Here is a 26029-nt window from a genome sequence, read left to right on the forward strand (position 1 = left end):
AAGAAACAAGGTTAAATGAAGTAAGAACAAAAAGTTAACAAGCAAATAAAGAAACAAGGTTAAATGAAGTAAGAACAAAAAGTTAACAAGTAAATAAAGAAACAAGGTTAAATGAGGTAAGAACAAAAAGTTAACAAGTAAATAACGAAACAAGGTTAAATGAGGTAAGAACAAAAAGTTAACAAGCAAATAAAGAAACAAGATTAAATGAAGTAAGAGCAAAAAGTTAACAAGTAAATAAAGAAACAAGGTTAAATGAGGTAAGAACAAAAAGTTAACAAGCAAATAAAGAAACAAGGTTAAATGAGGTAAGAGCAAAAAGTTAACAAGCAAATAAAGAAACAAGGTTAAATGAGGTAAGAACAAAAAGTTAACAAGTAAATAAAGAAACAAGGTTAAATGAGGTAAGAACAAAAAGTTAACAAGTAAATAAAGAAACAAGGTTAAATGAGGTAAGAACAAAAAGTTAACAAGCAAATAAAGAAACAAGGTTAAATGAGGTAAGAACAAAAAGTTAACAAGTAAATAAAGAAACAAGGTTAAATGAAGTAAGAGCAAAAAGTTAACAAGTAAATAAAGAAACAAGGCAGAGGAGAGAAACCCCAACAATCCCCTCTGAGCAAGCACTAGGCGACAGTGGGGAGGAAAAACTGCCTTTAAACGGGCAGAAACCTCCGGCAGAACCAGGCTCAGGAGGGGGCAGTCAACTGCCGGGACTGGTTGGGGGGGTGAACAGAGGTGGAGCAAGACGAGGCTACATCAGTTGAAGAAGCAGTATTGTCCCTCTTCCGGAAAAAGCTGAAGAATCTTTTCTTCTTTTTCATGGACTTTTCCACGAGCCCCTTTTTCTCCAGGATGAGGGTTCTCAACTCATGGATGGTTTCGGTGTTTTGCTCCTCAAGTTTCTTGCATGTTTGTTCCACCTGTTCTAATGTTGCTCGTGTTTCTTCAAGCTGTTCTTTGAGCTCTTTGGATGTTGCCTCCTGTGTCAGCTTTGCCTTCTGCAGGTCTGCATTTCTCACTTGATCTTCTTTGTGCAGGCCTTCTAGCTGCTCATTTCTTTTCTGGGTGTCGCGGAGCGTACACTGCAGGTCTTCATGCATTTTGTCTTGCTTTTGCTTTTGCGCCTGCATTTCTGTGTTTTCCCGCTTCAAGTTGTTGAATTCCAACAATATCCCCTTAATGAGCTCTGAGTTGTTTTTGGCCATTTGATCGATCCTTTTCTGCATCTGTGAGCATCGTTTTTCCAGAGTTTCCTTTTCTCCCTGCAGCTCACTTGTTTTGACCTTCAGTTCATTACAGAATCCTTGCAACTTTTGATTTTTACTCTCAAAGTCCTTGATAGTGCACTTTTCTTCTGACAGTCTTTCTTGCTGTTGCGCCTTCTCTTGAAGAAGGTCTTTATTTTTTTCTTCAGCTTCATCAAGCTTTCTTTGGAGCAGGTGATTCTGTTGGTCCATGTATTGGAGATCCCACTCTAGCTTATCAATCGTGGCTTTCCTGCCTTGAAGCTGCTCGGACATTTCTTTCACTTCAGCGCTCTTTTGCTTGTTTTCTTTGATGAGGAATACAATCTGCTCTCTGGCTTGAGCAAACTTGATCCCCCAGCCCTCATTAATAATGTTGATGTCGGGCTGGCGCTGTAGTGTTTCTTCCAGGTGTTTGTTTTGTGCTTCCATCTGTAAGCACTTCTTCTCCAGGTGAACTTTTTCTTTTTCAAGTTGTTGAATTTTGTTCTGGAGATGGTTGTTTTCACTCCTACTCTCCTGTAATGCCCTTTGGGTGGATAAGAGGCCATTTGGAGAAGTTGGCCGGCCACGCAAGGAAGGAGAGGCGGCGTAATCGTTTTGTCTCGGTTGCCGTAATCTTGGATACATGCTGGCGTTTGTATCCGATGACTCTGAGAGGTTTCCGAATGTTTCTGTAGTGAACGTTTGAAAGCTGCGAACACGAAGGCTGCGAAGTAACGAACTAAAAATTGCTGTTTGTCACCCCTATTTAAGGAAAAACTTCCTTGTGACATCATCACTCCTAAGCCAATCAGGTTGTCACATGACATTCTGGAATGTGGAATGGGGATATTTTTTTTTTTTTAAACAGTTTTCAAATTTAACTTAATATTTAAGTGTTTCTTACTTGACCTGCTTAGTCGATTAAAAAGTTAATTGCCACGAACACCCCTAATGTTATATAACAGACCACAGAAAAAAGACAGCTTTTTTCTGCGTGACAGAGCTATAATAAATGTTTTGTTTTTTTAATGATCCTACTTTTTATAAAAGGGAACATTATTTAAAGAATATGTATTTAATTAAAAAACTCTGTATTCATCTAAAGGGTATAACAAGAAGGGTGAGCTTCCTGCTCCAAAATGAAATGACCAAAATAAATGTATTTCTCTGCAATTACAAACTCTGTGTAAACAGTCTTGGTGTCAAAATAAAGCTAACGCTGGTGAGATGTCATCAGAGCTGTAAATATTACTGCAGATGTTACTATGTCAAAGTTACTGTGACTCAAACATAGAAAAATGTCTTTTTCATTTCCCTCACCTAATTTTTCAAAGTATTTTATAGCATATAACACCTTTGAAAATATGCTTTGGTTCCCATTTAACTCCAGAACATCATAAATCAAAATATGGATATTACCTGTCCACAGATTCATGGTGACGTAACTGCTCTTTTAACTGTTTGGTGTCTTTGCTTTGTTTGGTGTTTGTAGAAATGGTTTACATGAGCTTTTAGCTGAGACTCAGAGGTTTCTGTGGACACTACTCATGTCAGCACTTATATTTCTGACCTCGTGTTATAATCGATTAAACGCGATCTCCTCCCTTTTGCCCCCATTTTTGATGGTGTGGGTACAAATGATCAGGCATGACATTCTCATAATAAATCAGATAAGATACTGCAAATAGTTAATCCTGCATTTGTGTGATTGAAAAGTGTGTGCAATGACACTGTTTTAAAGATTTAGCCTAAATCATTTTGGCGTGAATGAGCCTAAACATGATGACCGGACTAGTGACACCATATCACCTGTGACACTCACACACGCACGTATGACTTTGCCAGTTTCAGCTGAAACAATTTCAGTGTTTCAAACCATGTTCCAGAGTTTTTAGGTCACCGTTCATGAGGTTTCAAGAAGAAAATGAAAGACAGATCTGAATGTTTGAAAGTGTTTTGGAAAAACTCTGTAAAGATTAGATGAACAATACTCAAAGGATAAATTCAACTGTTTTATTTTGTTAGATAAGTTGAAAAAAAAGTTAAACAAGCAAGTAAATAACGTAACAAGGTTAAATGAGGTAAGAACAAAAAGTTAACAAGCAAATAAAGAAACAAGGTTAAATGAGGTAAGAACAAAAAGTTAACAAGTAAATAACGAAGCAAGGTTAAATGAGGTAAGAACAAAAAGTTAACAAGCAAATAAAGAAACAAGGTTAAATGAAGTAAGAACAAAAAGTTAACAAGCAAATAAAGAAACAAGGTTAAATGAGGTAAGAACAAAAAGTTAACAAGTAAATAAAGAAACAAGGTTAAATGAGGTAAGAACAAAAAGTTAACAAGTAAATAACGAAACAAGGTTAAATGAGGTAAGAACAAAAAGTTAACAAGCAAATAAAGAAACAAGGTTAAATGAAGTAAGAGCAAAAAGTTAACAAGTAAATAAAGAAACAAGGTTAAATGAGGTAAGAACAAAAAGTTAACAAGCAAATAAAGAAACAAGGCAGAGGAGAGAAACCCCAACAATCCCCTCTGAGCAAGCACTAGGCGACAGTGGGGAGGAAAAACTGCCTTTAAACGGGCAGAAACCTCCGGCAGAACCAGGCTCAGGAGGGGGCAGTCAACTGCCGGGACTGGTTGGGGGGATGAACAGAGGTGGAGCAAGACGAGGCTACATCAGTTGAAGAAGCAGTATTGTCCCTCTTCCGGAAAAAGCTGAAGAATCTTTTCTTCTTTTTCATGGACTTTTCCACGAGCCCCTTTTTCTCCAGGATGAGGGTTCTCAACTCATGGATGGTTTCGGTGTTTTGCTCCTCAAGTTTCTTGCATGTTTGTTCCACCTGTTCTAATGTTGCTCGTGTTTCTTCAAGCTGTTCTTTGAGCTCTTTGGATGTTGCCTCCTGTGTCAGCTTTGCCTTCTGCAGGTCTGCATTTCTCACTTGATCTTCTTTGTGCAGGCCTTCTAGCTGCTCATTTCTTTTCTGGGTGTCGCGGAGCGTACACTGCAGGTCTTCATGCATTTTGTCTTGCTTTTGCTTTTGCGCCTGCATTTCTGTGTTTTCCCGCTTCAAGTTGTTGAATTCCAACAATATCCCCTTAATGAGCTCTGAGTTGTTTTTGGCCATTTGATCGATCCTTTTCTGCATCTGTGAGCATCGTTTTTCCAGAGTTTCCTTTTCTCCCTGCAGCTCACTTGTTTTGACCTTCAGTTCATTACAGAATCCTTGCAACTTTTGATTTTTACTCTCAAAGTCCTTGATAGTGCACTTTTCTTCTGACAGTCTTTCTTGCTGTTGCTCCTTCTCTTGAAGAAGGTCTTTATTTTTTTCTTCAGCTTCATCAAGCTTTCTTTGGAGCAGGTGATTCTGTTGGTCCATGTATTGGAGATCCCACTCTAGCTTATCAATCGTGGCTTTCCTGCCTTGAAGCTGCTCGGACATTTCTTTCACTTCAGCGCTCTTTTGCTTGTTTTCTTTGATGAGGAATACAATCTGCTCTCTGGCTTGAGCAAACTTGATCCCCCAGCCCTCATTAATAATGTTGATGTCGGGCTGGCGCTGTAGTGTTTCTTCCAGGTGTTTGTTTTGTGCTTCCATTTGTAAGCACTTCTTCTCCAGGTGAACTTTTTCTTTTTCAAGTTGTTGAATTTTGTTCTGGAGATGGTTGTTTTCACTCCTACTCTCCTGTAATGCCCTTTGGGTGGATAAGAGGCCATTTGGAGAAGTTGGCCGGCCACGCAAGGAAGGAGAGGCGGCGTAATCGTTTTGTCTCGGTTGCCGTAATCTTGGATACATGCTGGCGTTTGTATCCGATGACTCTGAGAGGTTTCCGAATGTTTCTGTAGTGAACGTTTGAAAGCTGCGAACACGAAGGCTGCGAAGTAACGAACTAAAAATTGCTGTTTGTCACCCCTATTTAAGGAAAAACTTCCTTGTGACATCATCACTCCTAAGCCAATCAGGTTGTCACATGACATTCTGGAATGTGGAATGGGGATATATATATTTTTTTAAACAGTTTTCAAATTTAACTTAATATTTAAGTCTTTCTTACTTGACCTGCTTAGTCGATTAAAAAGTTAATTGCCACGAACACCCCTAATGTTATATAACAGACCACAGAAAAAAGACAGCTTTTTTCTGCGTGACAGAGCTATAATAAATGTTTTGTTTTTTTAATGATCCTACTTTTTATAAAAGGGAACATTATTTAAAGAATATGTATTTAATTAAAAAACTCTGTATTCATCTAAAGGGTATAACAAGAAGGGTGAGCTTCCTGCTCCAAAATGAAATGACCAAAATAAATGTATTTCTCTGCAATTACAAACTCTGTGTAAACAGTCTTGGTGTCAAAATAAAGCTAACGCTGGTGAGATGTCATCAGAGCTGTAAATATTACTGCAGATGTTACTATGTCAAAGTTACTGTGACTCAAACATAGAAAAATGTCTTTTTCATTTCCCTCACCTAATTTTTCAAAGTATTTTATAGCATATAACACCTTTGAAAATATGCTTTGGTTCCCATTTAACTCCAGAACATCATAAATCAAAATATGGATATTACCTGTCCACAGATTCATGGTGACGTAACTGCTCTTTTAACTGTTTGGTGTCTTTGCTTTGTTTGGTGTTTGTAGAAATGGTTTACATGAGCTTTTAGCTGAGACTCAGAGGTTTCTGTGGACACTACTCATGTCAGCACTTATATTTCTGACCTCGTGTTATAATCGATTAAACGCGATCTCCTCCCTTTTGCCCCCATTTTTGATGGTGTGGGTACAAATGATCAGGCATGACATTCTCATAATAAATCAGATAAGATACTGCAAATAGTTAATCCTGCATTTGTGTGATTGAAAAGTGTGTGCAATGACACTGTTTTAAAGATTTAGCCTAAATCATTTTGGCGTGAATGAGCCTAAACATGATGACCGGACTAGTGACACCATATCACCTGTGACACACACACACGCACGTATGACTTTGCCAGTTTCAGCTGAAACAATTTCAGTGTTTCAAACCATGTTCCAGAGTTTTTAGGTCACCGTTCATGAGGTTTCAAGAAGAAAATGAAAGACAGATCTGAATGTTTGAAAGTGTTTTGGAAAAACTCTGTAAAGATTAGATGAACAATACTCAAAGGATAAATTCAACTGTTTTATTTTGTTAGATAAGTTGAAAAAAAAGTTAAACAAGCAAGTAAATAACGAAACAAGGTTAAATGAGGTAAGAACAAAAAGTTAACAAGTAAATAAAGAAACAAGGTTAAATGAGGTAAGAACAAAAAGTTAACAAGTAAATAACGAAACAAGGTTAAATGAGGTAAGAACAAAAAGTTAACAAGCAAATAAAGAAACAAGGTTAAATGAAGTAAGAACAAAAAGTTAACAAGCAAATAAAGAAACAAGGCAGAGGAGAGAAACCCCAACAATCCCCTCTGAGCAAGCACTAGGCGACAGTGGGGAGGAAAAACTGCCTTTAAACGGGCAGAAACCTCCGGCAGAACCAGGCTCAGGAGGGGGCAGTCAACTGCCGGGACTGGTTGGGGGGGTGAACAGAGGTGGAGCAAGACGAGGCTACATCAGTTGAAGAAGCAGTATTGTCCCTCTTCCGGAAAAAGCTGAAGAATCTTTTCTTCTTTTTCATGGACTTTTCCACGAGCCCCTTTTTCTCCAGGATGAGGGTTCTCAACTCATGGATGGTTTCGGTGTTTTGCTCCTCAAGTTTCTTGCATGTTTGTTCCACCTGTTCTAATGTTGCTCGTGTTTCTTCAAGCTGTTCTTTGAGCTCTTTGGATGTTGCCTCCTGTGTCAGCTTTGCCTTCTGCAGGTCTGCATTTCTCACTTGATCTTCTTTGTGCAGGCCTTCTAGCTGCTCATTTCTTTTCTGGGTGTCGCGGAGCGTACACTGCAGGTCTTCATGCATTTTGTCTTGCTTTTGCTTTTGCGCCTGCATTTCTGTGTTTTCCCGCTTCAAGTTGTTGAATTCCAACAATATCCCCTTAATGAGCTCTGAGTTGTTTTTGGCCATTTGATCGATCCTTTTCTGCATCTGTGAGCATCGTTTTTCCAGAGTTTCCTTTTCTCCCTGCAGCTCACTTGTTTTGACCTTCAGTTCATTACAGAATCCTTGCAACTTTTGATTTTTACTCTCAAAGTCCTTGATAGTGCACTTTTCTTCTGACAGTCTTTCTTGCTGTTGCTCCTTCTCTTGAAGAAGGTCTTTATTTTTTTCTTCAGCTTCATCAAGCTTTCTTTGGAGCAGGTGATTCTGTTGGTCCATGTATTGGAGATCCCACTCTAGCTTATCAATCGTGGCTTTCCTGCCTTGAAGCTGCTCGGACATTTCTTTCACTTCAGCGCTCTTTTGCTTGTTTTCTTTGATGAGGAATACAATCTGCTCTCTGGCTTGAGCAAACTTGATCCCCCAGCCCTCATTAATAATGTTGATGTCGGGCTGGCGCTGTAGTGTTTCTTCCAGGTGTTTGTTTTGTGCTTCCATCTGTAAGCACTTCTTCTCCAGGTGAACTTTTTCTTTTTCAAGTTGTTGAATTTTGTTCTGGAGATGGTTGTTTTCACTCCTACTCTCCTGTAATGCCCTTTGGGTGGATAAGAGGCCATTTGGAGAAGTTGGCCGGCCACGCAAGGAAGGAGAGGCGGCGTAATCGTTTTGTCTCGGTTGCCGTAATCTTGGATACATGCTGGCGTTTGTATCCGATGACTCTGAGAGGTTTCCGAATGTTTCTGTAGTGAACGTTTGAAAGCTGCGAACACGAAGGCTGCGAAGTAACGAACTAAAAATTGCTGTTTGTCACCCCTATTTAAGGAAAAACTTCCTTGTGACATCATCACTCCTAAGCCAATCAGGTTGTCACATGACATTCTGGAATGTGGAATGGGGATATATATATTTTTTTAAACAGTTTTCAAATTTAACTTAATATTTAAGTGTTTCTTACTTGACCTGCTTAGTCGATTAAAAAGTTAATTGCCACGAACACCCCTAATGTTATATAACAGACCACAGAAAAAAGACAGCTTTTTTCTGCGTGACAGAGCTATAATAAATGTTTTGTTTTTTTAATGATCCTACTTTTTATAAAAGGGAACATTATTTAAAGAATATGTATTTAATTAAAAAACTCTGTATTCATCTAAAGGGTATAACAAGAAGGGTGAGCTTCCTGCTCCAAAATGAAATGACCAAAATAAATGTATTTCTCTGCAATTACAAACTCTGTGTAAACAGTCTTGGTGTCAAAATAAAGCTAACGCTGGTGAGATGTCATCGGAGCTGTAAATATTACTGCAGATGTTACTATGTCAAAGTTACTGTGACTCAAACATAGAAAAATGTCTTTTTCATTTCCCTCACCTAATTTTTCAAAGTATTTTATAGCATATAACACCTTTGAAAATATGCTTTGGTTCCCATTTAACTCCAGAACATCATAAATCAAAATAGGGATATTACCTGTCCTGTTTCAGCTGATCCCTGCAACCGTGCACTGAAGTTTTAGATCAAATAAACTAAGTTGAAACCATTAAATAACTAACCAGCGTGTGTCAGGGATCTGTGTCAGCTGATCTTTCCGACCATGCACTGAAGTCTTAGATCAAATAAACTAACCTGAAACCATTTAAATAACTAACCAGCCTGTGACAGCGATCTGTGTCAGCTGATCCCTGCAACCGTGCACTGAAGTTTTAGATCAAATAAACTAAGCTGAAACCATTAAATAACTAACCAGCCTGTGCCAGCGATCTGTGTCAGCGGATCCCTGCGACCGTGCACTGAAGTTTTAGATAAAATAAACTAAGTTGAAACCATTAAATAACTAACCAGCCTGTGCAAGGGATCTGTGTCAGCTGATCCCTGCAACCGTGCACTGAAGTTTTAGATAAACTTGGCTGAAACCATTAAATAACTAACCAGCCTGTACCAGCGATCTGTTTCAGCTGATCCCTGCAATCGTGCACTGAAGTTTTAGATGAAATAAACTAAGTTAAAACCATTAAATAACTAACCAGCCTGTGCCAGCGATCTGTTTCATCTGATCCCTGCAACCGTGCACTGAAGTTTTAGATAAACTAAGCTGAAACAATTAAATAACTAACCAGCCTGTGCCAGCGATCTGTTTCAGCTGATCTTTGCGAATGTGCACTGAAGTCTTAGATCAAAATAAACTAAGCTGAAACCATTAAATAACTAACCAGCCTGTGCCAGCGATCTGGGTCAGCTGATCCCTGCGAACGTGGACTGAAGTTTTAGATCAAATAAACAAAGCTGAAACCATTAAATAACTAACCAGCGATCTGTGTCAGCTGATCCCTGCGACCGTGCACTGAAGTTTTAGATAAAATAAACTAAGCTGAAACCATTAAATAACTAACCAGCGATCTGTGTCAGCTGATCCCTGCGACCGTGCACTGAAGTTTTAGATCAAATAAACTAACCTGAAACCATTTAAATAACTAACCAGCCTGTGCCAGCGATCTGTGTCAGCTGATCCCTGCAACCGTGCACTGAAGATTTAGATCAAATAAACTAAGTTGAAACCATTAAATAACTAACCAGCCTGTGCAAGGGATCTGTGCCAGCGATCTGTTTCAGCTGATCTTTGCGAACGTGCACTGAAGTCTTAGATCAAATAAACTAACCTGAAACCATTAAATAACCAACCAGCCTGTGCGAGCGATCTGTGTCAGCTGATCCCTGCAACCGTGCACTGAAGTTTTAGATCAAATAAACTAACCTGAAACCATTTAAATAACTAACCAGCCTGTGCCAGCGATCTGTGTCAGCTGATCCCTGCAACCGTGCACTGAAGATTTAGATCAAATAAACTAAGCTGAAACCATTAAATAACCAACCAGGCTGTGCCAGCGATCTGTGTCAGCTGATCCCTGCAACCGTGCACTGAAGATTTAGATCAAATAAACTAACCTGAAACCATTTAAATAACTAACCAGCCTGTGCCAGCGATCTGTGTCAGCTGATCCCTGCGACCGTGCACTGAAGATTTAGATCAAATAAACTAACCTGAAACCATTTAAATAACCAACCAGCCTGTGCGAGCGATCTGTGTCAGCTGATCCCTGCGACCGTGCACTGAAGTTTTAGATAAAATAAACTAAGTTGAAACCATTAAATAACTAACCAGCCTGTGCCAGCGATCTGTGTCAGCTGATCCCTGTGACCGTGCACTGAAGTTTTAGATAAAATAAACTAAGTTGAAACCATTAAATAACTAACCAGCCTGTGCAAGGGATCTGTGTCAGCTGATCCCTGCAACCGCGCACTGAAGTTTTAGATAAACTTGGCTGAAACCATTAAATAACTAACCAGCCTGTACCAGCGATCTGTTTCAGCTGATCCCTGCAACCGTGCACTGAAGTTTTAGATAAACTTGGATGAAACCATTAAATAACTAACCAGCCTGTACCAGCGATCTGTTTCAGCTGATCCCTGCAACCGTGCACTGAAGTTTTAGATAAACTAAGCTGAAACCATTAAATAACTAACCAGCCTGTGCCAGCGATCTGTGTCAGCTGATCCCTGCAACCGTGCACTGAAGTTTTAGATAAACTTGGCTGAAACCATTAAATAACTAACCAGCCTGTACCAGCGATCTGTTTCAGCTGATCCCTGCAACCGTGCACTGAAGTTTTAGATAAACTAAGCTGAAACCATTAAATAACTAACCAGCCTGTGCCAGCGATCTGTGTCAGCTGATCCCTGCAACCGTGCACTGAAGTTTTAGATAAACTTGGCTGAAACCATTAAATAACTAACCAGCCTGTGCCAGCGATCTGTGTCAGCTGATCCCTGCAACCGTGCACTGAAGTTTTAGATAAAATAAACCAAACCGAAACCATTAAATAACTAACCAGCCTGTGCCAGGGATCTGTGTCAGCTGATCCCTGCAACCGTGCACTGAAGTTTTAGATAAACTAAGCTGAAACCATTAAATAACTAGCCAGCCTGTGCCAGCGATCTGTTTCATCTGATCCCTGCAACCGTGCACTGAAGTTTTAGATAAACTAAGCTGAAACCATTAAATGACTAACCAGCCTGTGCCAGCGATCTGTGTCAGCTGATTCCTGCAACCGTGCACTGAAGTTTTAGATAAACTAAGTTGAAACCATTAAATAACTAACCAGCCTGTGCCAACGATCTGTGTCAGCTGATCCCTACAACCGTGCACTGAAGTTTTAGATAAACTAAGCTGAAACCATTAAATAACTAACCAGCCTGTGCCAGCGATCTGTATCAGCTGATCCCTGCAACCGTGCACTGAAGTTTTAGATCAAATAAACTAAGCTGAAACCATTAAATAACCAACCAGCCTGTGCCAGGGATCTGTGTCAGCTGATCCCTGCGAACGTGGACTGAAGTTTTAGATCAAATAAACTAAGTTGAAACCATTAAATAACTAACCAGCGATCTGTGTCAGCTGATCACTGCGACCGTGCACTGAAGTTTTAGATAAAATAAACTAAGTTGAAACCATTAAATAACTAACCAGCCTGTGCCAGCGATCTGTGTCAGCTGATCCCTGCGACCGTGCACTGAAGTTTTAGATAAAATAAACTAAGCTGAAACCATTAAATAACTAACCAGCGATCTGTGTCAGCTGATCCCTGCGAACGTGGACTGAAGTTTTAGATCAAATAAACTAAGCTGAAACCACTAAACAACTAACCAGCCTGTGCCAGCGATCTGTGTCAGCTGATCCCTGCAACCGTGCACTGAAGTTTTAGAGAAAATAAACTAAGTTGAAACCATTAAATAACTAACCAGCCTGTGCCAGGGATCTTTGTCAGCTGATCCCTGCGAACGTGGACTGAAGTCTTAGATCAAATAAACTAACCTGAAACCATTAAATAACTAACCAGCCTGTGCCAGCGATCTGTGTCAGCGGATCCCTGCGACCGTGCACTGAAGTTTTAGATAAAATAAACTAAGTTGAAACCATTAAATAACTAACCAGCCTGTGCAAGGGATCTGTGTCAGCTGATCCCTGCAACCGCGCACTGAAGTTTTAGATAAACTTGGCTGAAACCATTAAATAACTAACCAGCCTGTACCAGCGATCTGTTTCAGCTGATCCCTGCAATCGTGCACTGAAGTTTTAGATCAAATAAACTAAGTTAAAACCATTAAATAACTAACCAGCCTGTGCCAGGGATCTGTGTCAGCTGATCCCTGCAACCGTGCACTGAAGTTTTAGATAAACTAAGCTGAAACCATTAAATAACTAGCCAGCCTGTGCCAGCGATCTGTTTCATCTGATCCCTGCAACCGTGCACTGAAGTTTTAGATAAACTAAGCTGAAACCATTAAATAACTAACCAGCCTGTGCCAGCGATCTGTGTCAGCTGATCCCTGCAACCGTGCACTGAAGTTTTAGATAAAATAAACCAAACCGAAACCATTAAATAACTAACCAGCCTGTGCCAGCGATCTGTGTCAGCTGATTCCTGCAACCGTGCACTGAAGTTTTAGATAAACTAAGTTGAAACCATTAAATAACTAACCAGCCTGTGCCAACGATCTGTGTCAGCTGATCCCTGCAACCGTGCACTGAAGTTTTAGATAAACTAAGCTGAAACAATTAAATAACTAACCAGCCTGTGCCAGCGATCTGTTTCAGCTGATCTTTGCGAATGTGCACTGAAGTCTTAGATCAAAATAAACTAAGCTGAAACCACGAAATAACTAACCAGCCTGTGCCAGCGATCTGTGTCAGCTGATCCCTGCAACCGTGCACTGAAGTTTTAGATCAAATAAACTAAGCTGAAACCACGAAATAACTAACCAGCCTGTGCCAGCGATCTGTGTCAGCTGATCCCTGCGAACGTGGACTGAAGTTTTAGATCAAATAAACAAAGCTGAAACCATTAAATAACTAACCAGCGATCTGTGTCAGCTGATCCCTGCGACCGTGCACTGAAGTTTTAGATAAAATAAACAAAGCTGAAACCATTAAATAACTAACCAGCCTGTGCAAGGGATCTGTGCCAGCGATCTGTTTCAGCTGATCCCTGCAACCGTGCACTGAAGTTTTAGAGAAAATAAACTAAGTTGAAACCATTAAATAACTAACCAGCCTGTGCCAGGGATCTGTGTCAGCTGATCCCTGCAACTGTGCACTGAAGTTTTAGATAAACTAAGCTGAAACAATTAAATAACTAACCAGCCTGTGCCAGCAATCTGTTTCAGCTGATCTTTGCGAACGTGCACTGAAGTCTTAGATCAAAATAAACTAAGCTGAAACCACGAAATAACTAACCAGCCTGTGCCAGCGATCTGTGTCAGCTGATCCCTGCAACCGTGCACTGAAGTTTTAGATCAAATAAACTAAGCTGAAACCATTAAATAACTAACCAGCCTGTGCCAGCGATCTGTGTCAGCTGATCCCTGCAACCGTGCACTGAAGTCTTAGATCAAATAAACTAAGCTGAAACCATTAAATAACTAACCAGCCTGTGCCAGCGATCTGTGTCAGCTGATCCCTGCGAACGTGGACTGAAGTTTTAGATAAAATAAACTAAGCTGAAACCATTAAATAACTAACCAGCCAGTGCCAGCGATCTGTGTCAGCTGATCTTTGCGATCATGCCCTGAAGTCTTAGATCAAATAAACTAACCTGAAACCATTAAATAACTAACCAGCGATCTGTGTCAGCTGATCACTGCGACCGTGCACTGAAGTTTTAGATAAAATAAACTAAGTTGAAACCATTAAATAACTAACCAGCCTGTGCCAGCGATCTGTGTCAGCTGATCCCTGCAACCGTGCACTGAAGTCTTAGATCAAATAAACTAAGCTGAAACCATTAAATAACTAACCAGCCTGTGCCAGCGATCTGTGTCAGCTGATCCCTGCGAACGTGGACTGAAGTTTTAGATCAAATAAACAAAGCTGAAACCATTAAATAACTAACCAGCGATCTGTGTCAGCTGATCCCTGCGACCGTGCACTGAAGTTTTAGATAAAATAAACTAAGTTGAAACCATTAAATAACTAACCAGCCTGTGCAAGGGATCTCTGCCAGCGATCTGTTGCAGCTGATCTTTGCGAACGTGCACTGAAGTCTTAGATCAAATAAACTAAGCTGAAACCATTAAATAACTAACCAGCCTGTCCCAGCGATCTGTGTCAGCTGATCTTTGCGACCATGCCCTGAAGTATTAGATCAAATAAACTAACCTGAAACCATTAAATAACTAACCAGCCTGTGCCAGCGATCTGTGTCAGCTGATCCCTGCAACCGTGCACTGAAGTTTTAGATCAAATAAACTAAGCTGAAACCATTAAATAACCAACCAGGCTGTGCCAGAGATCTGTGTCAGCTGATCCCTGCGAACGTGGACTGAAGTTGTAGATCAAATAAACTAAGCTGAAACCATTAAATAACTAACCAGCGATCTGTGTCAGCTGATCCCTGCAACTGTGCACTGAAGTTTTACAGAAAATAAAGTAAGCTGAAACCATTAAATAACTAACCAGCCTGTGCCAGCGATCTGTGTCAGCGGATCCCTGCGAACGTGGACTGAAGTTTTAGATCAAATAAACTAAGCTGAAACCATTAAATAACTAACCAGCCTGTGCCAGCGATCTGTGTCAGCTGATCCCTGCAACCGTGCACTGAAGTTTTAGATAAAATAAACTAAGCTGAAACCATTAAATAACTAACCAGCGATCTGTGTCAGCGGATCCATGCGACCGTGCACTGAAGTTTTAGATAAAATAAACTAAGCTCAAACCATTAAATAACTAACCAGCGATCTGTGTCAGCGGATCCCTGCGACCGTGCACTGAAGTTTAAGATAAAATAAACTAAGTTGAAACCATTAAATAACTAACCAGCGATCTGTGTCAGCTGATCCCTGCAACTGTGCACTGAAGTTTTACAGAAAATAAAGTAAGCTGAAACCATTAAATAACTAACCAGCCTGTGCAAGGTATCTGTGCCAGCGATCTGTTTCAGCCGATCTTTGCGAACGTGCACTGAAGTCTTAGATCAAATAAACTAACCTGAAACCATTAAATAACCAACCAGCCTGTGCGAGCGATCTGTGTCAGCTGATCCCTGCAACCGTGCACTGAAGTTTTAGATCAAATAAACTAAGCTGAAACCATTAAATAACCAACCAGGCTGTGCCAGAGATCTGTGTCAGCTGATCCCTGCGAACGTGGACTGAAGTTTTAGATCAAATAAACTAAGCTGAAACCACTAAATAACTAACCAGCCTGTGCCAGCGATCTGTGTCAGCTGATCCCTGCAACCGTGCACTGAAGTTTTAGAGAAAATAAACTAAGTTGAAACCATTAAATAACTAACCAGCCTGTGCGAGCGATCTTTGTCAACTGATCCCTGCAACCGTGCACTGATTTTTTAGAGAAAATAAACTAAGTTGAAACCATTAAATAACTAACCAGCGTTTGTCAGGGATCTGTGTTAGCTGATCCCTGCAACTGTGCACTGAAGTTTTACAGAAAATAAACTAAGCTGAAACAATTGAATAACTAACCAGCGTGTGCCAGGGATCTGTGTCAGCTGATCTTTGCGACCATGCACTGAAGTCTTAGATCAAATAAACTAACCTGAAACCATTAAATAACTAACCAGCCTGTGCGAGCGATCTGTGTCAGCTGATCCCTGCAACCGTGCACTGAAGTTTTAGATCAAATAAACTAAGCTGAAACCATTAAATAACTAACCAGCGATCTGTGTCAGCTGATCCCTGCGACCGTGCACTGAAGTTTTAGAGAAAATAAACTAAGCTGAAACCATTAAATAACTAACCAGCCTGTGCCAGGGATCTGTGTCAGCTGATCTTTGCGACCATGCACTGAAGTCTTAGATCAAATAAACTAACCTGAAACCATTTAAATAACTAACCAGCCTGTGACAGCGATCTGTGTCAGCTGATCCCTGCAACCGTGCACTGAAGTTTTAGATCAAATAAACTAAGCTGAAACCATTAAATAACTAACCAGCCTGTGCCAGCGATCTGTGTCAGCGGATCCCTGCGACCGTGCACTGAAGTTTTAGATAAAATAAACTAAGTTGAAACCATTAAATAATTAACCAGCCTGTGCAAGGGATCTGTGTCAGCTGATCCCTGCAACCGTGCACTGAAGTTTTAGATAAACTTGGCTGAAACCATTAAATAACTAACCAGCCTGTACCAGCGATCTGTTTCAGCTGATCCCTGCAACCGTGCACTGAAGTTTTAGATAAACTTGGCTGAAACCATTAAATAACTAACCAGCCTGTACCAGCGATCTGTTTCAGCTGATCCTTGCAATCGTGCACTGAAGTTTTAGATCAAATAAACTAAGCTGAAACCATTAAATAACTAACCAGCCTGTGCCAGGGATCTGTGTCAGCTGATCCCTGCAACCGTGCACTGAAGTTTTAGATCAAATAAACTAAGCTGAAACCATTAAATAACTAACCAGCCTGTGCCAGCGATCTGTGTCAGCTGATCCCTGCAACCGTGCACTGAAGTTTTAGATAAACTAAGCTGAAACCATTAAATAACCAACCAGGCTGTGCCAGCGATTCTGTGTCAGCTGATGCCTGCAACCGTGCACTGAAGTCACTATTAGTCACTATGAACTCACTATTTGTTACATTATGCAGAGCTTATCCTTCACTTTGGACCACACATTCGTTTGTGGACCCTTAGGTTTGAGAGCAAGCACTCGTATTTCAAAGCATGTACAAGAACAGTGCACAACTTCGTCAACTTATGCAAGACTCTGACAGAACGGCATCAGTTACTGCAGTCCTACCTCTCAGTGGGCCAATTGTTTCCACCTACAGTTCAAATCATTGGAGAAGCAAGTGATTACAATCATCATCTTTACAACGCTGTCATTCAAGAAGCTGTGGCAAAAGCCGGCTGCACTAATCAGACCACTTTGGATGTGTCAGCAGTTGTCCACAAAGGTACCAAGTATGTGAAAGGCTATGTTTCCATTGTAGATGACAGTGATGATGGCTTGGTTTTTGGGAAGATAGCTGTTATACTTGTTAATGATTCTGGATTGTACTTTGTGCTCGAGTTGCATCAATCCGTACTTCTCATTGACCTTGGACTTCACTGCTTGCGTTGCCCTCCAGAAAGAAGTGTGTGTGTAAATGCTGACAGTCTGATGGATTATTACCCACTACCACTTTATAACATGGCAGGTCTTTTTGTTGTCTCCCTACACCATTCAGTTTCCTCTTAATTCTTTTTCAGGGATGGAAATTGAAGAGGAACTCACAAGGCTCCTGCCGGCAGTAGACAGAGAGAAAATAATCTGCATTGTAGAACATCTGACGGACGTTATTGGTGTACAACAAAAAAGTGATCTTTTGTTTGTGGAGGCAGAAGATCTCAAACCCTTTCTCACACCAATTCAAATACGTAAACTACTTCTTGCATTTAAAGGAGGTTTGTGTAGGTTCTGTATAAATCATAGACTTGAGTCTATGATTTGAAGGTCACTCATAGACTCATATGTCACTGATTAGCTTGATTAGCTTTTTTGTTCTCTTCACCATACTACACATGTACTTTGACAGTATAATATTGAAGAGCGTTTTGGGGCTCACATTGTCCGGTAGATAATTAACACGGAAAACATAAACAAAAGTAGACACTAAATCTAACACCATTAACCTTTCATTGGTAGTGGTACAACTAAGGGTTTGAAATTGTGACATGCTGTAAAACATATTGACTCAAGGTCTTTTCAATGCAAGACCTTGAGTTTGTAGTTCTTTTGCAGTCCTGGGATTGCTTCTTTTCATCTTCAGACAAGGTCCCCAAAACTGCCTTGCCGTTACTACTCAATCCTAATTGAAGGGTTCATCTTTTAGTGAGGACATATTTGTTGACATAGTAGCTTTTTAAGGTAGCTTTTCCAATGATCTTTATTTATTTATTTTTTTTTAGATGGCAACAGACCAGAGAACCTGAATGACACCATTACTCTGGAGCCTTGCCCTGCTGCATCAGCTGAAACATCAAGCCATCCACCTCACCCCTCCTCCTCCACGTCCACCACTATGTACAACCATTACTCCAGCTCTTGGGTCTCACACTTCCAGATTCCTTGGGAAAGATTTCCACTCCGACTGTCGCATGCAATCACAAGAGGAGACAGAGCTCATCCAGAGGACAGGAGAAGTATGGTCAGAAAGACTGGGTTGTGGACATTATTCACTACTAAGAAGCATCAAATCGTCTTCGTCAAACAAAGAGAACCAGGAATGAGGAAGACTGCAGTCCCAACAGTAGTGCAACCCCACCTAAAAAAGTTAGATGCCTTGTTGATAGCTATGGTTGTATAAATTGGCAGCCAGTTGAACTTCCTGAGGGGGAAACGCCAACTTCTTTAGAGGAAAAGAAACACATCTTGTTAACAATTTTCAATTCACAAGGACCTGGAGCTGTGGAGAGACCTGATGTGGATGACTTCATGTGCCTCACATATATTTCTCAGCGGCAGCTTATCAACAGTTGTCCCTCACCTTCAGTAGCTGAAATTCAGGAGCAGTGGCCATTCTTGTTTACTCGGAAAGGTCTTTCGAACCACTTTTACAAACTCACAGGCATCGATATCAGTGAGCGCTTAGGTCAGGCCCTCATAACCAAAGGCAGAAGGATTATTAACTATTTCTCCAGCCAGAAGCTCAAATGGAACCTTGGTATAAGGACACTCATCCAGCAGATAGAAAGTGAGGGAGTTTTGACCAACAACAAGGTTGGCACAGCAGCCATACTTCTCATGATGAAGTATGTCAATGGAAAATTTTACTTAGTAGTCAGTATAGTCTTTTAATGATATAAGTTTGCATATGGTAGAATACTGCATGTAATCATTTGTGTGTAGAAGTATATAGTTGGTGGCATATTGAAAGAATGTCTCATCCTAGGAGGTCTGTAACATTCCAGGGTGTTCTGGCGTTCACCCCCACATCCTAGGAGCATGAGAGAGGTCGTACCTCGTCTTATTGTTTTACGGTAGGATTAACGTAGCTATGTCAGTTTTAGTTTAAGTGCTTCTTTATATATAGATGAACTGTTGGATTTTTCCTTCACCATTTATGAGGTTTCAAGAAGAAGATAAACGACAGATATGAATGTTTGAAAAAGGTATAGATGAAAAATACTCAAAGGATAAATTCAATTGTTTATTGTTTTATAAATAAGTTGAAAAAGAAAGAGTTAACAAGTAAATAATGAATCAAGGTAAAATGAAGTAAGAACAAAAAGTTAAGTAAATAATGAAACAAGGTAGAGGAGAGAAATCCCCAACAATCCCCTCTGAGCACGCACTAGGCGACAGTTGGGAGGAAAAACTGCCTTTAAACGGGCAGAAACCTCCGGCAGAACCAGGCTCAGGAGGGGACAGTCAACTGCCGGGACTGGTTGGGGGGGTGAACAGAGGTGGAGCAAGACGAGGCTACACCAGGTGAGGAAGCAGTAGAGTTCCTCCTCCAGGGCCAGCGGAAGCGTTTGTTCTTCTTTTTCATGCAGTTTTCTACAAGAGCTTTTTTTTCCAGGATGAGGGTTCTCAACTCATCGATGGTTTCTACGTTTTGTTTCTCAAGCTTCTTGCATGTTTTCTCCACCTCTTCCAATGTTGCTTGTTTTTCTTCAAGCTTTTCCTTGAGCTCTTTGGATGTTTCCTCCTGCATTATCTTGTCCTTGTGCATGTCTGTGTTTCTCTGTTGTACTTCTTTGTACATGTCTTGTAGCTCCTCATTTCTTCTGTGGATATCTTGGAGCGTACGCTGCAGGTCGCCATGTATGTTGTCTTGTTCTTGCTTTTGCGCCTGCATTTCAGTGTGTTTGCGCTTCAAGTTGTTGTATTCCAACAATATCCCCTTAGTGAGCTCGGAGTTGTTTCTCGCCATTTGATCCATCCTTTTCTGCATGTGTGAGCATTGTTTGTCCAGTTTTTCTTTTTCCCCTTCTAGTTGCTTTTTCTCTTGAAGAAGGTCTTTATTTTGGCGCAGAGTATCATCCACCTTTTCTTTCAGCATTGTGTATTTTTCCTCCGTGACTTTGAGTTTGTGCTCCATGTCTCTTTGCTTTTTCTCCTGTTCTTCCTTCTGTGTTGGAGGATTTCTTTATTTTTTTTCACAGCTTCATCGAAGTTTGTTTGGAGCAGCCGATTCTTTTGGTCCATATATTGGAGATCCCATTCTGTCTTCTCAACCGTAGCTTTGCTGTCTTTAAGCTGGTTGGACATCTCCTTTAGTTCCGCGCTCTTTTGCTTGTCTTCCTTAATTAGGAAGACAATCTGGTCTCGGGCTTGTCCAAACTTGATTCCCCAACCGTCATTAATAATATTTATGTCGGGCTGGCGTTGTTGTCTTTCTTCCAGGTTTTTATATTTCACTTCCATCTGTCTACACTTCTCCTCCAGTTGAAGTTTCTCATCTTCAATCTGTTGAATTTTATTCTGGAGATGGTAGTTTTCCTTCTTACTGTCATGTAATGCCCTTTGGATGGCTAAGAGGTCATTTGGCCGGCCACGACAGGAAGGAGAAGCGGCGTAATCTTTTTGCCAAAGGGTTGAAAACAGACCCCACTGAGTAGATATAAATATAAAAAGTACGAAATAAAGATAAACAAAGGGAAAATTACAGTAGAAATTATCTTTAGAGTATTTGAAATTAATAATAGCAAGGATAACAACCTGTAAAGTGATATTATCAATGAAACACAGTTGGCATGATGACCATGCCCACAATGTATAAAATGGATATAAAGCAAATAATTCACACGAAAATATTTTAATAACATAAATAAAGTATATTAAGGCTGTGTCACTGTTCAGCCAAGGACAGTGTGTGAAAAGGTAACTGTCTCCACCTTGGGAAAAGGATGATACTGCAGGTCATCTGAAGCCCTTGATGGATACAAAATAAAATATAAATAATATATTATAATAGAACTGCCTGGTCTGCCATGCAACAGAGAGAACAAATGTGACCGCAGATTGGATGAATTCTAAATTATCTGTTTGCTAAATAAGATGATCCTAACTATCAAATTGGCTCAGTAGTAGTATAGTGGTACACACTAATAAAATATTATAATATGCTATTGCTGTTATATAAGACAAAGAGGATAATATTAACAATGACATAATGTTAATATGAAGAGGCACCTTAGTCGGTTATGATGTGAGGTGGATAATTGTTAAGCAGTAGTCTGCATCAAGCTTAAGGTTTGCTAAAACTCAGTGTAATGACATGTGAGATGAAGACAATACAGAGAATAACTAACTAATGAAGTGCATAGAGGCACTTGACCAGCTTCACAGCTATCATTCTAGCATGACACATTGCTGAGATATAGAGCACACCTATAATAACAACCAATAAGCAAAACCCTGTAGACAACAGCTAAAACTACAGGATTGAGAAGCTGAATTAAATATGTAGACACTGCTAAGCTGATGAGCATGTTACACATTTTCTTTTATTTTTATTTATTTGTTTCTTTTAGAGCAGAAGCTGCATGCTATTAAAAGCCAACATATGCAGACTTCTGCCTTGTTCGGGTGGCAGCATTTTTCTTTTTTCTTTTGTGTCCTGACACGTTTATGTTTTTGTTTGATTATTTTGTTGGTTTTGGAAACGAATTTAAACGAACTTGTGACAATACTTGAGAATCACAGTGACACATGGTGATTAGGCATATGATTGAAAAATGCCTAGGTTTAGAGCTATGAGCTATGAGCAATGCAAAGTTAAATATATATATATATATATGTATAAATGGGAAACAACTTGAAAGTTTGAAATGTGTGAGATCCATGATTTGTTTGAAAACTAGAAATTATTTCAAACTGCCTTAAGTGAAAATGTAGTGTTGCATCTATTCTCCCAAACCAAGACAAAAAAAAGAAGAAGCATTCTGTAACTTAAAAATAAGGCTGACGTGTTGACAATAGACTAAAACACTAATCCGCAGGTGGCTATCAGGAACAGAGAGGCGAGCAAAGTCACAAACACCAAGGCTGCAGACAGTCACGCAGAAACAGCAGATAACATAGAGACAACGCCTGCTAGAACCGTGGAGAGGAAGGTCACTTCACACGAGATTGTAGGAGTAGGCCACAGAGAAATAATGCAAAACAGTTTTGAGGCAGCCACTTAAGAACTTATTTGACCTTACAGCACAGGCCGAAATTGTGTAGGTTACGCAGTAACCACAGATAGTAGGATAATAGAAGCAAAACCACTTTCTTCTTCATATTCTGCACAGAGCGCTGAGCTGATAGCTGTGATTCGCGCATGTGAAATACACAAAGATAAACAAATAAACATTTATACAGACAGCCAGTATGTTTTCTCTGCTGTGCATCATTTTGCAGAATATTTGGCAAAACAGAGGAATGATTACATCAACCACATCCACCGGTTCAGCATGCCAGCCTGCTACAACGCCTACTGACTGTAATACATTTACCACAACAACTCGCATTGTGTAAATGTGCAGCACACAAAACTGATGGCTCTTTCATTACTACAGGCAATAACTTTGCTGACAGAGCAGCAAAACAGGCGGCACAAACGACAAACATCACATTGATGGCAGTAGACACACATCAGATTCCACTGGATGTGTTGAAAAATGAACAAAAAGCAGCAAGCACAGCCGAGCAGGCAAAATGGCTAAAACACGGTGCAGTTCTGACAAACGACTTAATGATGTGTTATGGCAAGCCAGTGTTGCCAAAATCCCTCCACAAAATGGCGGCGTTAGTGACTCATGGCTGTACGCATTTGTCAACGGGGGCAATGACCTGTATTGTCAACTCTCATTTCTACACTGTAAATTTTGGAACTTCAGCAAAACAATTTGTCAGAACATGCATGGCGTGTCAAAAATAGAATGCTCAGGGGAACCTGAGACCAAAAAGAGGCCGTTTTCCCACACCACCTTATCCTTTTCACACAATTCATATGGACTTTATTGAGCTAAATGAATGCCAAGGGTCGAAATACGCCCTAGTGGTCATAGACGTGTTCTCAAAGTGGCCGGAAATCTACCCAGTGAAAAAGGCAGATACAATTTCAGTAGCAAAATGTATGTCTAAGTTGTAGGAAAATAAAGAGATGATTGTAAATAACGAAGAATGTAATGATGTCTATCAAGTGTCTTGCAGATTACAGCCCAGTGTCTGGGTTCTGATCAAGGTGCTCCAAAGGAAAAACTGGAGCACACCCAGGTGGGAGGGACCACATCAGGTTCTCCTCACCACGCCCACCGCTTGCAAAATTGCGGAACGACCATCCTGGATCCATCAGAGTCACTGCAGGCGAGTAAGTGAAGCCATCTAAACTCAGCCGACACAGGCTCGCCCAATCGTTGTGATCTCGCCCGGTGGAGGGGTCAGCCTTCCTGGCCGGGGGGTCTACTCACGACAGGAGGGTGTGTCCTGTTGTCATGAGGTGGTGGCTCCTAATAGCTGCAGCGGCCCTGACCCTGACCGGGCTCCTCATCTTTGCTTCCGTGAGGGACAACAAGTCACGCTATATGAAGAAAAGGCAGACACTGTATGACAAAGGAAAGTACACCAAGTTTCCCCATGGCTACGCCACTAATTTCTGGTGGCAGTTTATGAACACTACAGCTCACCTGAATAATAAAACTGACTGCTTTGCATGTACCCATATGCCCCTATCCTCACAGACGTTTGGCCTGTGGCCGTACAGCATACCTGAAGATCGCAGTTGGTGCCTGTTGGGCCTGGCAACACATCCAGGCTACGGTACTCTTTGGTCCAAGGCCAACTACAGCATCCCAGCAAAAGCAACCTGGAGGTCATCATGACCCACAAATGTGAACTGTTCCGGACAGACCTAGCTACTGACCTGGCCCCAAGTCTCAGACCCACTGCCTGATGTAATTCTACTGAACAAACTGCACGCAGCACAACTGCCAGTATGTGTGATGAACAATGGATCGCGGGCAGTGGGGGAGCTGCCTACTCACCTATCTACCGGATGCCACTACAAACAAAGACTCAGTACCAGACAGGATGTGCACGGACGGCACCAAGCAGTAAAGGAACCAGAGTTTCACATCTGAGGAGGAGTGAAATTCTTACAGAGCTTGATCCCCGGCATTGGAGTTGCCGAGGTGCGGGATCACGTGGAAATCAACCGATATGCTCTGCTACGACACATCAACTTAACTAAGACCCTGGGAACGGCCTTAGCAGGAGAACAGAAGGCCATCAGAATGATGGTGCTGCAGAACAGACTGACACTAGACCTGCTAACAGCATCACAAGGAGGAGTTTGTAAGCTGATCGGGGAGACATGTTGCACTTTTATCCCTGATGGATACGAAGCTGGAGGAGACATTTATTAAGTTTTGCAGAATTTGACCGTTCTGCAAAAATATGTCACTGACCACACACCTACAATGACTGCTTATGTTGCCGTGTCTCAAAAAGAACAGCATCCCGTTGCAATTCTGTTAGAGGACAACTTGTAATAGCTGCTAATAAATGACGTGGTGATTAAAAATGACTTGTCAAGTGATCATGCACTGATTAACACATTAGTAGTTTATGCAGGTACAATATAAGGTTTTATCCTTTTATTTTTTGTAGTTTTAGTTTTATTGTTTTCTCTTGATTATTCCTGTTGCTATTTTATTTACTATACTTTTCTTTGTTCTTTTTATTATTTTATTTGTTTCATTCTTTAGACCACATGATTTACATTTATGCTATGCTGACATTTTGACAATTAAAAAATTGCTAAAGATACTTAATAAATAACCTTTACAGACAATTGTTGTATACATTTAAAATAAGTTAAAACAGGAGGGAATATGTTAGTGGAAAATGATTCTATGTTTCTTTACCTTCTTTTAAATGTACAAAGATGCCCTTTGTCTATGGTTAGATTAGTTTAGAATTATCCTTTTAGACTTTCCCAGCGAAGACATATTGTTTTGGGACATATTGTTTTAGATTATTTTATCTTTCTCCCAGCTCTCTGCTGACGAGACTAGCGCCACATATGGAGTTGTTTATTTTATCTGTTTATTATTTTCTTATCCTGTTCTCACCGTCTCTGTGATTTGTGCCTATAAAAATGCCAAGCCTCTGTTCATGGGTGTGAGTTGTTCTTAACAGCTTACCCGTGTGCACGTTAAAGCATAAAAAGTAACTTTGTCTCATTGTGTCTTTATTTCTCCTGGGTTTTTGCAGAGCTTTCCCCCAACAGTTGGTGTCTTGTTGGATACATGTTGAAGGTTGTACACGACAACTCTGCAAAGGTTTCCAAAAGTTTCTGTGGTGAACGTGTGAAGGCTGCAAACACAAATGCTGCGAAGACACGAACTAAAAAACTGCTGTTTCTCACCCCTGTTTAAGGAAAAACTTCAAAAGATCAAAGTGTAGTGACATCATAACTCCGTGAGCCAATGAGATTGTCATGTGACATTTTGGAATGGGGATGTTTTTTTTTAAACCGTTTTCAAATTTAACTTAATATTTGACTGTTTCTTAACTGACTTGTTTAGCTGATTAAGAAATGAATTGAAACGAGCATCACTAACGTTATATAACAGACAACAGAAAAAAAACAGGGTTTTTTTCTAAGTGATAGAGGTATAATACGTTTTTTTTATTTTTTTATTTAATTATCCTACTTCTTATAAGAGGGAACATTATTTAAAGAATATGTATTTAATTGGAAAACTCTCTATTCAGATAAAGGCTATAACAAAAAAGGTGAGCTTC

General features: G+C 40.4%; 2 protein-coding genes across 2 annotated transcripts; one reads left to right on the plus strand and one right to left on the minus strand.

Moving 5' to 3' along the window:
• The first annotated feature begins 18311 nt into the window (after positions 1-18311).
• On the plus strand, positions 18312-19415 carry LOC147336254 (uncharacterized). The gene is made up of 3 exons (XM_086286156.1): positions 18312-18432; positions 18477-19041; positions 19182-19415. The coding sequence occupies exons 1-3, from the start codon at positions 18312-18314 to the stop codon at positions 19228-19230; spliced, it is 735 nt and encodes a 244-aa protein (XP_086142282.1). The 3' UTR covers positions 19231-19415.
• Positions 19416-19709: 294 nt separating this feature from the next.
• LOC147336255 (uncharacterized) lies at positions 19710-20333 on the minus strand (the record flags this gene model as incomplete). The annotated part of the gene is made up of 1 exon (XM_086286157.1): positions 19710-20333. A coding segment is annotated over exon 1 (624 nt), but the record flags the coding sequence as incomplete, so codon positions are not given.
• Between the last annotated feature and the right edge of the window lie 5696 nt (positions 20334-26029).

This window comes from Aulonocara sp. 'chitande type north' Nkhata Bay, linkage group LG3, assembly GCF_057382095.1.
Source record: "Aulonocara sp. 'chitande type north' Nkhata Bay isolate Kocher_YH1m ecotype deep benthic linkage group LG3, A_spYH_male_GT1.1, whole genome shotgun sequence".
NCBI classification, from domain to species: domain Eukaryota; kingdom Metazoa; phylum Chordata; class Actinopteri; order Cichliformes; family Cichlidae; genus Aulonocara; species Aulonocara sp. 'chitande type north' Nkhata Bay.

What these genes read in the sequence shown, in the direction of transcription:
- LOC147336254 (XM_086286156.1), top strand. Translation starts at nt 18,312, where the DNA reads ATGTACAACCATTACTCCAGCTCTTGGGTCTCACACTTCCAGATTCCT. An exon ending in TCATCCAGAGGACAGGAGAA is followed by an intron (nt 18,433 to 18,476) that starts GTATGGTCAGAA and finishes TTCACTACTAAG; the next exon opens with AAGCATCAAATCGTCTTCGT. An exon ending in GCCATACTTCTCATGATGAA is followed by an intron (nt 19,042 to 19,181) that starts GTATGTCAATGG and finishes GTCTCATCCTAG; the next exon opens with GAGGTCTGTAACATTCCAGG.